Source organism: Gymnoscopelus braueri, assembly GCF_963280865.1.
Source record: "Gymnoscopelus braueri genome assembly, chromosome: 8".
NCBI classification, from domain to species: Eukaryota; Metazoa; Chordata; class Actinopteri; order Myctophiformes; family Myctophidae; genus Gymnoscopelus; species Gymnoscopelus braueri.
The window spans coordinates 14353494-14365843 of NC_137609.1; the positions used below are offsets into that span (position 1 = coordinate 14353494).

At 40.8% G+C, this 12350-nt stretch overlaps 2 protein-coding genes across 2 annotated transcripts in view; both read right to left on the reverse strand.

The window, feature by feature from the left end:
* fat3b (FAT atypical cadherin 3b) overlaps positions 1-12350 on the reverse strand; it is a gene marked incomplete at both ends in the record, with an annotated part of 129326 nt that overhangs the window by 84864 nt on the left and 32112 nt on the right. Inside the window, 4 exons of the mRNA XM_080435956.1 lie at positions 5347-5483; positions 6414-6485; positions 7021-7246; positions 10160-10477. Coding sequence (XP_080292082.1) covers positions 5347-5483; positions 6414-6485; positions 7021-7246; positions 10160-10477 — 753 coding nt within the window. The remainder of the gene's footprint in view (positions 1-5346; positions 5484-6413; positions 6486-7020; positions 7247-10159; positions 10478-12350) is intronic.
* The window catches only part of LOC308090276 (transcription regulator protein BACH1-like), a 221101-nt gene that overhangs the window by 67520 nt on the left and 141231 nt on the right, over positions 1-12350 (reverse strand). The gene's annotated exons all lie outside the window — the stretch shown is intronic.

Genomic DNA, 12350 nt, shown 5'->3' on the forward strand with positions numbered 1-12350 from the left:
CGTCTGTGTGTTGGTAAAAAAAAAAAGATTGAACCAATGAAAAGTATTAAAAAGCGCTTCTGACAAAACCAGCTAACTCCATTGGATCCTCAAACTTTCTGCTAAACCAGCTAACTCCACCAAAGGGGGGTGGAGTTAGCTGGTTTTGCTGACTCAAGGCTCCACCCCCTTTTGACCTCCAACCTCATTGTGAGCTTGGAGGTCCATTCAGCTGCACTTATCAATGATGAACAAAACCTCCTAACTCCACATTTTGTTTTGTTTTAGTCATTTCCTGAAAAAAATAACATGTTGGAGTTAGCTGTTTTTTGCCTGACAGCAGAGATATATAATTTAGAGTAGCCAGTTATTTTCTCCTTTTTTACTCCAAATGTAGTGGTTGTGTCAATTCTTCAATTCCCCACACATGATGTCACTGTAGTCTTGTCTCTGCTGCCCCTACTGGCTCACCTGCCAGAGAGGAGCACCCACCCGGGAGGATGTAGCACCTGCACCCTTCTCTTAACCGTTCAACACCCCCCACTGACAAGGCAGAATCGCTGGAGCAGCGAAGCCCTTCCCTCCCTCCCTCCCACGGCCAATTATGCTCATAGGGATACTGATAGCTAGACTAGAATGAAAGGCACTGAAAAATGCACAGCACAGCTTGGCTTATGATTTGAGTTGTAACATGACTCAGCAAAAACAGCTGAGTTTTCCTTGATTATAATGTGTCTTTCTGACCTTCATTTCTCCAAAACCGTTAATCACGTTAGTGATTTGGTTATGAGCGAAAGGTGGAATATTGCAAACATTTTAAAGTTCATTATGTCTATGTAGTATTGAAAATGAAGGAGTTCTGGCAATTCATGTATCATGGAGAAATAAGAACACAACTTAAAGTGGGGTGGAGTTTAGCCAGAGTTTTGTATGTGTCAGCACAAAGGACCAAGCCGATGATCATAACTCCAAAACTAGAACAAATACAGTTTTTGAAGAAACCGTGAAAAATTATTGCTTTAATAGGAATGGCATATGAGAGGAATGTACTTTCAAAAGTACAAAAGTCAAAGTAAAATTAGATTTTGACAAGATAATGTATACATGTAACAGGAGTGTGAAACGTGATGCAGGCTTTAAGGGGGAGCTGCAGTTAGTGTACATTTACAAAAGCATACATTTTTTGTGCATATAGAGTGCAAAATACCAGCAATTTAGCCCCAGCCAACAATATGTTATGTTATGTAATGGTATGTATAGTTACTTAGTAAGCTGTAAGTTAGACACTTGCTTGAAGCACCATGTAAAGTTGTAGCTATAGCTGCCTATGGGCAACCACACTAATCAGTGTTTCTGGATGTTCAGGGTGGGAATTTTTTTTAGTGGATTGTAATTTAAAAATAATTGTTGTGCACATCCACCTAGCCTTGGATCAAGACTAATAAATGTATCTTATACATTTTGAAATTTGTATATCTACGATAGTCTTGGCCTGCACCCCCCAGAGCGTCTTGGACTAAGTAAATCCCGTATTTCTCCGAACATGTACAAATGCAAAATATATGGTGCTTACCATATCTTTTAACCCTGATTGTGTAGCCGGAACGCGAGTAAAGCACTCACGCATGTTAAATGGCCTCTCAGCTGAAAGGTTCTCTGCTGCTTTTGACACCAGTCTAGTACCATCCTCCCTTGTCAATGCAGAATTTTTAGACATTGATATCGACATTTTAGTACACTCCTTTAACTTACACTGCTCAGAAATCTTAGATGTTGTTGCTCCTTTTAAATCTTGCACTGTTCGCACTTTAAATAAAACTCCCTGGCTAAATGAGGATATTCGTTGCCTCCGTCGCAAATGCAGAAGCATGGAGCGCCGGTGGAAGGCCTCTAAACTTGAGGTCCACCGCTTGCAACTTAAATCACTTTTAATTGATTTTAACTCTATGGTTAAAGCTGCGAGAACTGCCTTTTTTGCTAAACTCATTTTATCCAGTAAACGTAACCCCAAAGTCCTCTTCGACACTATCAATAACATTGTCAGTCCGCCAACACCCGACCCTCCTGTTTTCTCTGTCAATGATTGCAATAACTTCATTAACTTTTTCGTGAACAAGGTTGTCAATATCAGGGCAGGTATAACCCCCGCTACTCCCACCCCTCATATTGGCCCCAACCACCAGTCAATCCTGAACCACTTTGCACCCATTTCCCTCCATCAGTTAACCAAGCTTATCAGCACCATGAAAATGTCCTCCAGCCCAGTTGATGTGATTCCAACTACTCTTTTAAAGGATGTTTTTAGCTCTTTAGGCCCCTCTATTCTTAACATTATTAACCTGTCACTGTTTTTAGGCCATGTCCCCTCCTATTTTAAGACGGCCATTGTAACGCCACTTTTAAAAAAGCACGGATTAGATCCTGCACTACATACAAACTACCGGCCTATTTCTAAGCTTCCATTTATCTCCAAGATATTAGAGAAAATTGTTGCTAACCAACTTTTAACAGTTTTAAATTCTCACAACATTTTAGATAAATTTCAATCTGGTTTTAGACAAATGCATTCCACTGAGACAGCTCTTCTTAAAGTGACCAATGACCTTTTAATGTCATCTGACGTAGGAAAATGTACTATCCTGGTGCTACTTGATATGAGTGCTGCTTTTGATACAATCGATCACAATGTTTTAATAGATAGGCTCAGGGATCAGATAGGGGTCACGGGGACCGCCCTTGACTGGTTTGCCTCCTACCTGACAGGTAGACGGTTCTCAGTTGCTGTGGGCCCACATGTGTCAGACTCTGTTCCCCTTTCATGTGGTGTCCCCCAGGGCTCAGTCCTTGGACCAACCTTATTTGCACTTTATATGCTACCACTAGGACACATTATCAGTACTTTTAAAGGCATGTCCTACCATTTTTATGCAGATGATGTCCAATTGTACTATTCTTTTAATACAAAGAGCCCTGCTGATTTTAATTTTAACATTTTATTAGAGTGCATGTCTGCCATTAAGACCTGGATGTCTAACAATTTCCTCCAGCTAAACGAAGCAAAGACTGAGGTGCTTATTGTTGCTCCTGACATTATCGTTCCCAAGGTGGTTGATGCTCTTGGTTCCCTCAGAAACAAAGTGCGCCCCAACATCAGAAACCTCGGGGTTATTTTTGATCAATCGATGCATCTAGACACTCACGTCAAATCAGTCACCCGGACATGTTTCTTCCACCTTAGGAACATAGCAAAACTTAGGTCAATTGTCTCCCTCCCAGAACTTGAAATGATTACACACGCATTTGTCTCCTCACGATTGGATTACTGCAACTCACTATTCACCTGCCTAAATAAATCAAACATGAACCGCCTCCAGCAAATTCAGAATGCTGCTGCCAGACTGCTGACCAGGTCCAGCAGAAGGTGCCACATCACCCCAGTCCTGGCCTCATTACACTGGCTTCCTGTACACTTTAGGGTCCATTTCAAGGTCCTGGTGCTCACCTACAGAGCTTTGCATGATCAGGCCCCGAAATACATAACCGACCTGGTCCCACGTTATGTGCCAGGGAGGGCCCTTAGGTCTGCTGAAGAGGGTCTTTTAATAGTGCCCAACACTAATCTAGTTACAAAAGGTGACAGAGCCTTTCGGGCTGTAGCTGCCAAGCTGTGGAATGCTCTTCCATTTGCCTTGAGAACTGCACTTTCTGTTGACATTTTTAAACACAATCTTAAAACGCTATTATTTGAACAAGCTTTTACAAATGTTACTTGATTGTATATGTTGTATCATTATTTGCTGTATACTTGAGTTTATTGTACAGGCCTTTTACTGCTCTACTTATTTTAATACCCTGTTTTGTTTTTAATCTCTATGTATGTGAAGCACTTTGTGAGCCATCTCTGTGATAAGTGCTATATAAATAAAATTTACTTACTTACTTACCCGGTTGCCCCAAATGTTAAGTCGGCATTCGGAGTCTTTGTAGAATGTATTAGTCCGTATTTTTCAATAGATATGTGTTTTAATCCCGTCATGTGCCTGAGCGCCATTTTCCCCCCCTTGTTTACTTCCTGTTTACATTGAGTGTAATACTGTCTTTCACCGGATGCGCCCTGTCACTACCGCCCATTGAAGAATATAGGGAACTTCCAACAGAATCCAACAGAGATGGGATTAAAACACATATCTATTGAAATATAAGGGGTAATACAGTGCACACAGGTTCCGAATGCCGAGTTAACATCCGGGGCTACAGGGTCAGCACTTTATATGTTTTTTTGTACATGTAAGGAGAAGTACGGGATTTCCGCATGGATGTCCAGTGACAATTGAGGGGTAAAGCCCAAGACTATCATAGATACGAAAGTAAAAGTCACACTCGATAAAATACATCTATGATCGTCTTGATCCAAGGCTAAAATCCACCTATAGGTCGCTGGTGCAGGACTAAACATAACATAAAATAAAATGTTAAAAAGAAATCAGAGCAGCCTGCCTGTTCTGCTGTAGTCAGAAAAATATATACATTAGAAAGTGCTTTCCGGGTCCACTTTTAAATGAGTAGCTGTGGGAAAAGACAACAGTTGAAAACTACTGATTTTGAAGTAATATGGACGTGGATGAAATTTTGCTCAACTCCTCTAGCGTGGACAGATAACCCCAGCTACACCTGGTGCTTTCATGTACATACTATTTCTTTATCCAGGTTATTCCTGGTGAGATTAGGTTTCCTTTTAAAACAAAACCCAGCCAAGACAGCAGGAGCATGTTTCACGTCTGACAGCAACAAGAAAGTCATGAAAGCACAAGAGAATGTGAGAATGAGAGGAGCAGAACGTCAAATACACGTAGGTGGATAAATAGACAGACAGACAGACAGACAGACAGACAGACAGAGAGAGAGACAGAGAGAACATTACAAGAGCGAGAGCAAGAGAAACAGACAAACTGACAAACAGAGACAGAGAGAGATGTTATAGGAGATGCTACAACAGCATTAAAGCGAGAGAGAGCGAGAGAGAGAGAGAGAGACAGAGAGACAGAGGGACAGAGAGACAGAGACATAGAAGCAGACAAACAGAGATGGAGAGATGGTATATAGGAGATGGCGCAACAGCCCTAAAACAATCAACCCAACCAAAGTGTGGTATTTCCCAACAGATCCATGCAACAGCTGCAACATAATGCTCATCAACTTAAGGACTACTCAGACATACAAAACATATTCCCTCTTAATTAGTGAATGAAACACTGCAGTAATTGATGGGTGTCTGTGGGCTGTCTGTGCAATCAAAAGCAGCCAATCAAAAGTGCGTACTGTACCTGTGCCTTTGTCACAAGGGGAACAGAAGGATAGAGTGCGTACCTGTGCTGTGGCGAAGCTGGATCCGTCTGTCACCTGTATGGTCATGTTATAAAAATCCTGTACCTCTGCATCCAATGGTCTCGCCACCACTATAGTCCCCATCCCCATCTGAAGGTCAAATTGCATGTCGAAGCTCCCTAGTGTCACACAGACACACACACACACACACACACCCCCACACACGCAGAAACACACACGTGTCGTGCACAGCCACGTACGCAAACACAAACAAAGAGATGGCCACACACGAACACATGCGTACCCCCACATACACACACAGACACACACAGATCCCCGGAGTTTCAATCACTTAGTATTCACTCAGAGTGCTATACTCTCAGGCGCTTTAAGTTATTACTGTGTAATTGTTTTGGCCAGGTGCCGGTGTCTGGAGGGCCCGTGAAATGAAATGAACTGAGAGATGCAATGCAATCTAGCACCCAAAAGCCACTTGCCAGCCTGAGAGCTGTTAACAACCACATAAACATCTGTCTTATCACTGCAAAACACAACCCATCTCTGGGATCAAAAAAACGGGGGTGCGGGGCCATTTTCCACAGGGCAGCAAAGTCAAGGGGGCTTAATGTTTGATTAGTGCGAGGGAGAGCATTGATGGAAGTGTTTGGGCATTCAGCGCCATCCTTCGTCTCATTCCAGCTTCTCTCAGAGGAGATATCCAGGGCACCGGAGTTTTCCTCAGCGTATGAATACTGATTGGGCATTTTTCACAGGACCACTCAACCGTAGTGAGTGAGTAAAGCAAAGGGATTTAGACTTTTTCCCCTCTCTCTGTCAGGAGAGAAGGTCAGTTAATTTAGGACTGAGAGGAGATTTTATTGGACAGCATTAAGCAAAACTAAAAAAGAATTACTCTGTTTGTTGGCTGTTAAATAAAGAGCGGTATTTTGACGCCCCGCTGTCACTTATGCGTGGGGCGGGAGGGCTGCTTGTGTCTAACAGAGTGGAAACAAACAACGGGGATGTCTATTTCTGTCGAACGGATTTGACAAATGGGGGAACTGGCAATTTAAAGGCAACTTTTAAAAAGAAAGTTAGCTTCCCCACACCTGTGTCGAGGGAACAGTTCCTGCCACATGCATTTTGAGGAATGTAGAACGTGTCTCTAGCAAGTCTTCCCCCTTCATAGAGAGGGAGAGGGAGGGAAAGAGGTGGAGGGAGGAAAGAGGGAGAGAAGGAAAGAGAGAGAAAGGAAAGGGAGAGAGAGAATGAGAAAGACAGGGGGCGAGGGAGAGGGGGACATAGGGAGGTACAGAGAAGGAGGGAAGGAGAAAGAAGGGGGAAAGACAGTGACAGACACACAGACAGACAGAGAGAATGAGAGACAGACGGGGGGCAGAAAAGGGGGACAGTTGAAAAAATTCGGAGAGAGAGAGAGAGAGAAGAATTGAAAGAGAAAATAACATAAGAAAGGGAAAGAAGATAGCGAGAAGAAATAATGAGAGAGGTTAATATTGGGTGTGGGGTAATAAAAAATTAACAAGTCAGACATCTTTTCATGATCAGATATCTGTTTCGCCTAGGTCGTTTCTTTTCTTACTAGAACAGCAAAATCCTGAGTGTTAATTAAATTCCGGGAGTGTAAAAATGTATGCCTATAAGTCTGTAAAGATTTGGCTGTGTTTAACCACATAGCCTACAATGCAACGCGCTCACCGATTATGTCAAACCACACAGTGGTTGGACTGGACACACGGCTGGACTGCCGTATGGAGACCACGCCCACGGGCTGAGCTACGGTGGCCATCTCTGATACGGAGAAGTTGTAGTACCTCTGGGCAAACAGTAGGGGCAGTGACGAGGGCATGGGCTTGCGGATCCACTCGATGTGAAGCCTGACGGTGGACCACAGTGGAGGGTCTCCGCCATCCTCTGCCTTAATCTGGGAGGAAACAGATGACAAAATGTTACAAAACAGCTCCTTACTGTTTAACTTCATCGAGATCCGTTAAGCCGTTGTGGGTGTGCATCCATAATGGTTTATTACAGCACAAATTGTTATTTTTCGGGTTTTCTGATGTTATTCAGGATAAGTTTTGAATTTTCTATTGTATTTGTATTGTATTTCAGTGTTGACCAACTGAAATGCTACCCCTGTGTTATGTGTATTCTTCTTGACAGAAGAATTGCTATAAACACAAAAAAGACAGAGCAACACTATAAAACAAACATTTGAGCAACTTCAATGAAGGTTCAAAGATAGTTTGAAAGAAGTTCAAGTTCCATATATGGGCACAAAAGGGACAAGGACAGACAGAGATCTCCATATTCAGGCATAAAAGGGTTAAACGGGTATTGCATAACCGGGTGGGGTATGCATTCCCAACTTGCATCGTTCCCAAATAGTCTGGTCTATCTATTAAATCACAATGTGTGTGTGTGTGCGTGTGCGTGTGTGTGTGTGTGTGTGTGTTGTTTGGCTGTCCCGGGCATAACTCGGGCGGATGACCTCAAACTGACAACAGGTACAACGGGTATTGCATTACCTGCATGGGGCATCCATTCCCAACTGGCATCTTTCCCGATTTACATTATTATCGACTTGCACGGTCCCCGAGTAGGTGTCTAGTATTTTTTATTTCCCTGTCTGTTTGTCTACTTTATACAAATTAATATCGCAGTGCACCTAAGCATTGGACAGAGCAAGGGTATCATACTGCATTATGTGGTGCAACTGAACTGATGTCAGCAGTACTTCAATGCAGTGAATGAAGCCGTCTCACCATCTCATTACAGACAGAGATTACAAGGTTAACAGCGTCCAAATAAAGTTACACAGTCATGTGTCTTTCTGGAAATGTTTTCCACTGCCAAGTGGTTTGCTAGATGTCTCTTCATCAGCAACGGGTTAAAGGGATATTTCACTTTCAAAAAAACTTTGGGTCATTTTATCTTCTGCTCAGGCTTTTGTGAGCCCTCCAGACCGTTTTTAAGTTGCTTGATTCATTATTTCGATATTTGATATTAATTTTATCAGACACGCCCCCTTCCTATACAAACCCATTATAACTTCAAACTCCATTTTTAACATGTTAGATTCATCAAAAACACCCGTCCTTGGTTCTGGTGACTCACCCTGCCCTCCTAATACGCGAGGGGGCCGTGTTTTTTCGATTACTTTTTCATTTATTTTTAATATATTTTTTTGAAAATTAAAAAAATTAAATACGATAAAAAAATTATATAAAATAAATGAAAAAAGTTCTTGAAAAAACATGGCCCCCTCGCGTATTAGGAGGGTGAAATATCCCTTTAAGAGCAAAGCCTTTTATTTAATTTAAAAGACAAGGCATTACCAACAAAAATGAAACGTACCGGGATTGTATGTAGAATACAAAGTGATCGTTTCCCCCTGAACTTGTTTTGACGTTAATTTTACACATTTTGTGGCGGCCAGCAACATTGGATTAGTGATACATAGCTACGTATAAATCCAATAGGATAAAGTTCATGTCACAGGACTCACGGCTCTGGAACAAGTGGTACAGCTGTCACTATAGCAGCGCACATAAGCACCAAGGAAAAGCAGTGCGCATCCCACATAGAATTAAACACTTGTAGGAGTCATTATTCTTTTTCTATTCAGTCTGAGAACTGTTGTCATTTTAAAAAAGGACAAGCATATAACACTTCTAGAGTCTTGTATGAGTATATACAATATTTAAATTTTAATCATGGATTCATTTATTGGTTAATTACGGCTAATTAGACATGAATTCATAGAGATTAGTTTTTCAGTCATAACTACAAGTGCATTTGAAACATTTAATTAATTAATTCAATTATTTATTAATTGATTATATAGTACCTTTATTGAAAGGATAACCCCTTGAGATGTATCATCTCGTTTTCGAGAGGGTCCTTATCACAAACATACAGAAAGTGCAATAGACAGAACCATACAACAAATACATACATAAACAAGAACTTGACAAAACAAAAACAAAAGCTCTCCTGAAACTGGCTGCTCCCACCCCACCTGATCACCCACAAAATAACAGAATTCATGCATTAATGTACCCATGTAAAGCTAAATGAGCAAAAACAAAAGCAAGAACTACAGACCGTTACATACATGCACATGCGGTAACATGCATTGACATACCCATACGAATACACAGAATACAAACATGCACATGAAGCTTGGAAATTAAATTGCAGTGTATTCCCTATAATTCACAGGACGGATTATAAAAGTCAGAAACAATCAGAGGCATTTAGAAGCAGGAGCAGGTTATTTGAAGATGAGTAAGGACAGATGATTTAAAGATATTAAAGGAGTTAATAGATCTAAGGGAATTGGGGAAATTGTTCCAATTGGCTGGGGGGCTTTATATTTAAAAGCACGTCGACCAACTTCTTTACTGATTTTGGTGGGGATAATGAAGTAAGGGTGCTCTGTATGCCTTAGGTTGTATCTTTCTTTCTTTAAAAGTAAATGTAAATATTGTTTTAGATAGTGAGGATAGTTAAAGTGTATGCATTTAAAAACAAATAGCAGCCAGTGAGAGTGTCTTCTAGATTTGGGTGTTAACCAGTTAAGCGACTCATACATAACACAATGGAGGGTTCTATAAGGACACCTCAAGATAAATCTGCAAATACTGTTGTAAATTACATTGACAGGATGGAGATTTGTTTCTGTGGTATTTTGATAAACAATGTCAGCATAGTCTAATATTGGTAGTATTAACTGTGAGATACATTGATTGATTGATTCATAAAACATTTTCATTCATTAATTTATTGCAGTGTGACATACATTTAAATCATGCAACCAGGAAGTGAAACTCACAGTGAGGACATCAACAATTCCTACAGTCACCATCTTCCTAGACGACACCATGGCCGTCCTGGGGTCGATGGTAAACCTCTCCTCCTCATCGCCATCGACGATGCTATAGGTGATGTTTCCATTGGCCCCCAGGTCAAGGTCATATGCGAACACGCGGTAGACGGGGTCGCCGCGCTTGGCGTTGCGGTCTCGCTCGGGTAGACTGACACGGTAGGTGGTCTCCGGGAAGATGGGGGGGTTGTCGTTCTCGTCGTCTATGTGAACTATGACCCAGACAGTGGACTGCCGCGTGGTTACGGGTCCATCGATCACTGTCACCTGCGAATGCACACGCATGTATGCATGCGTACACACACACACGCACGCGCACACGCATGCACACACGCACACGCATGCACACACACACACACACACACACACACACACACACACACACACACACACACACACACACACACACACACACACACACACACACAGAGTTTGTAAGCATGTGTAGCTACCAGCTACCACACAGACAGACAAAGATACAGAAAAACAGGCAGGTTTACGTATAAACAGAAAGGACATACAGTGGTTAATTGTTTAATAACCAACATGGCATAATGAACTGTAGCTGTCGCCATAAAGGGGTTGTATATATATATATATATATATATATATATATATATATTATTATTTTTTTACATTTTGAATGTGGTTTATATTTGTGTGATCCGCTGTATTGATTATTTTTGACTACTGTAGTGCCATAATGTTCAGGTCATGTCATTGTATTAAATGGGCAGATATCACGTAACACCAATCACAGGAACATTGAGTTCACCTGTTATAGCTAAGATTGATGTTATCAGTACTACTGAGTTTCTGAAGAGGGAAGGAGCTCTTTCTTCGCCTGTGAAGAGTTTCTGAAATATTACAAACCTGACAACTCCTAGATATTCTGTGCAGAAGGCGCAAACGTTTTACACCATAACTGCTCCTAAACTGTCTCTCTTGGGTAAAAATAAAAAGCCCTTGTGAGCATCAGTTGGAGCGTGGTCTATTCTGCCTCAGAAGAAGGCAGTTTAGGAGCAGTTATATGAACCCTTTGTCTTGTATGCCCAAAGCAATATAGTCAACGGTAAATTGAGGACAAGTGTGTTACTATCAGCAGCTGCTATAGATGCAGGAACGGATCTGTTAGATTTCAATCTTTATATAAAGATTACATTTTGTAAACATCTGCAGCCGAGAATAGATTATCTTTTTCTCTCTCTCAAGCTAGGTGGTGTCGCTCGTATTACAAAATAGGCCTGTCACAATTATTATATAATCACCTAATCCCAATTATTTGAGATAATCCCAATTATTTTGCATAATTGTTAGAATCAATCGTTTCCGTTAATATGTATAAATTCATCTGTTGACAAATGTTCATACATTTTCAAATATTATCAAAAATGTTGGAAATAGCAGATCTACAAGCTCACAACCATGACCTGGTTTGGCCATATATTTTGATTACAAAGCCTAAAAGTTTTTTTGTTTGTTGATATGTTCAAAACCACAATTAAATTGTCACAATTATTTGCATGACAATTCATCATCAAGTAAAATGTCATGATCATGACAGCCAAAACATTCGAACATCACAGAAACACTGTATAGCCTATAATACTTGTGCTCAAAATAGAAGGAACTGCATCTCAGGTCACTTAATCCATTAAGACCAGGAGAGCATCTGTGTCATTTTAAAATGTCTTTGGCTATTCAAAAATAGCAGATATACAAGCTCATAAAGCGGCACCGAGTCCCGCGATATGAGCTTGTAGATCTGCTATTTTTTTTATTATCGTGAAACCTTTTGCAAATCTTTTATATTATATCTTATATATTATTATTATATCTAATATATTTTTTAAGCGAACATTTTTAACTCCAATATTTGCTTCTGAGGAAAGTCCCTGGAGCAAAATATTTTGAGATTGGGGTCGGCGGCCAAAACACATCATTTTGGGTCCTTGACATGAAAAAGTTGGAGCACCACTGATATATCAACATACTGTTAGGATTTAAAAAACATTTTTAGATATGTATTTGGTCACGATTATGTATTTGGCCACGGACCGACATATTCAAAGATTTGCACACATTTTCAAGATTTAAAAAAAAATAGCAGATCTACAAGCTCTCGGTGCCGCGCTACGAG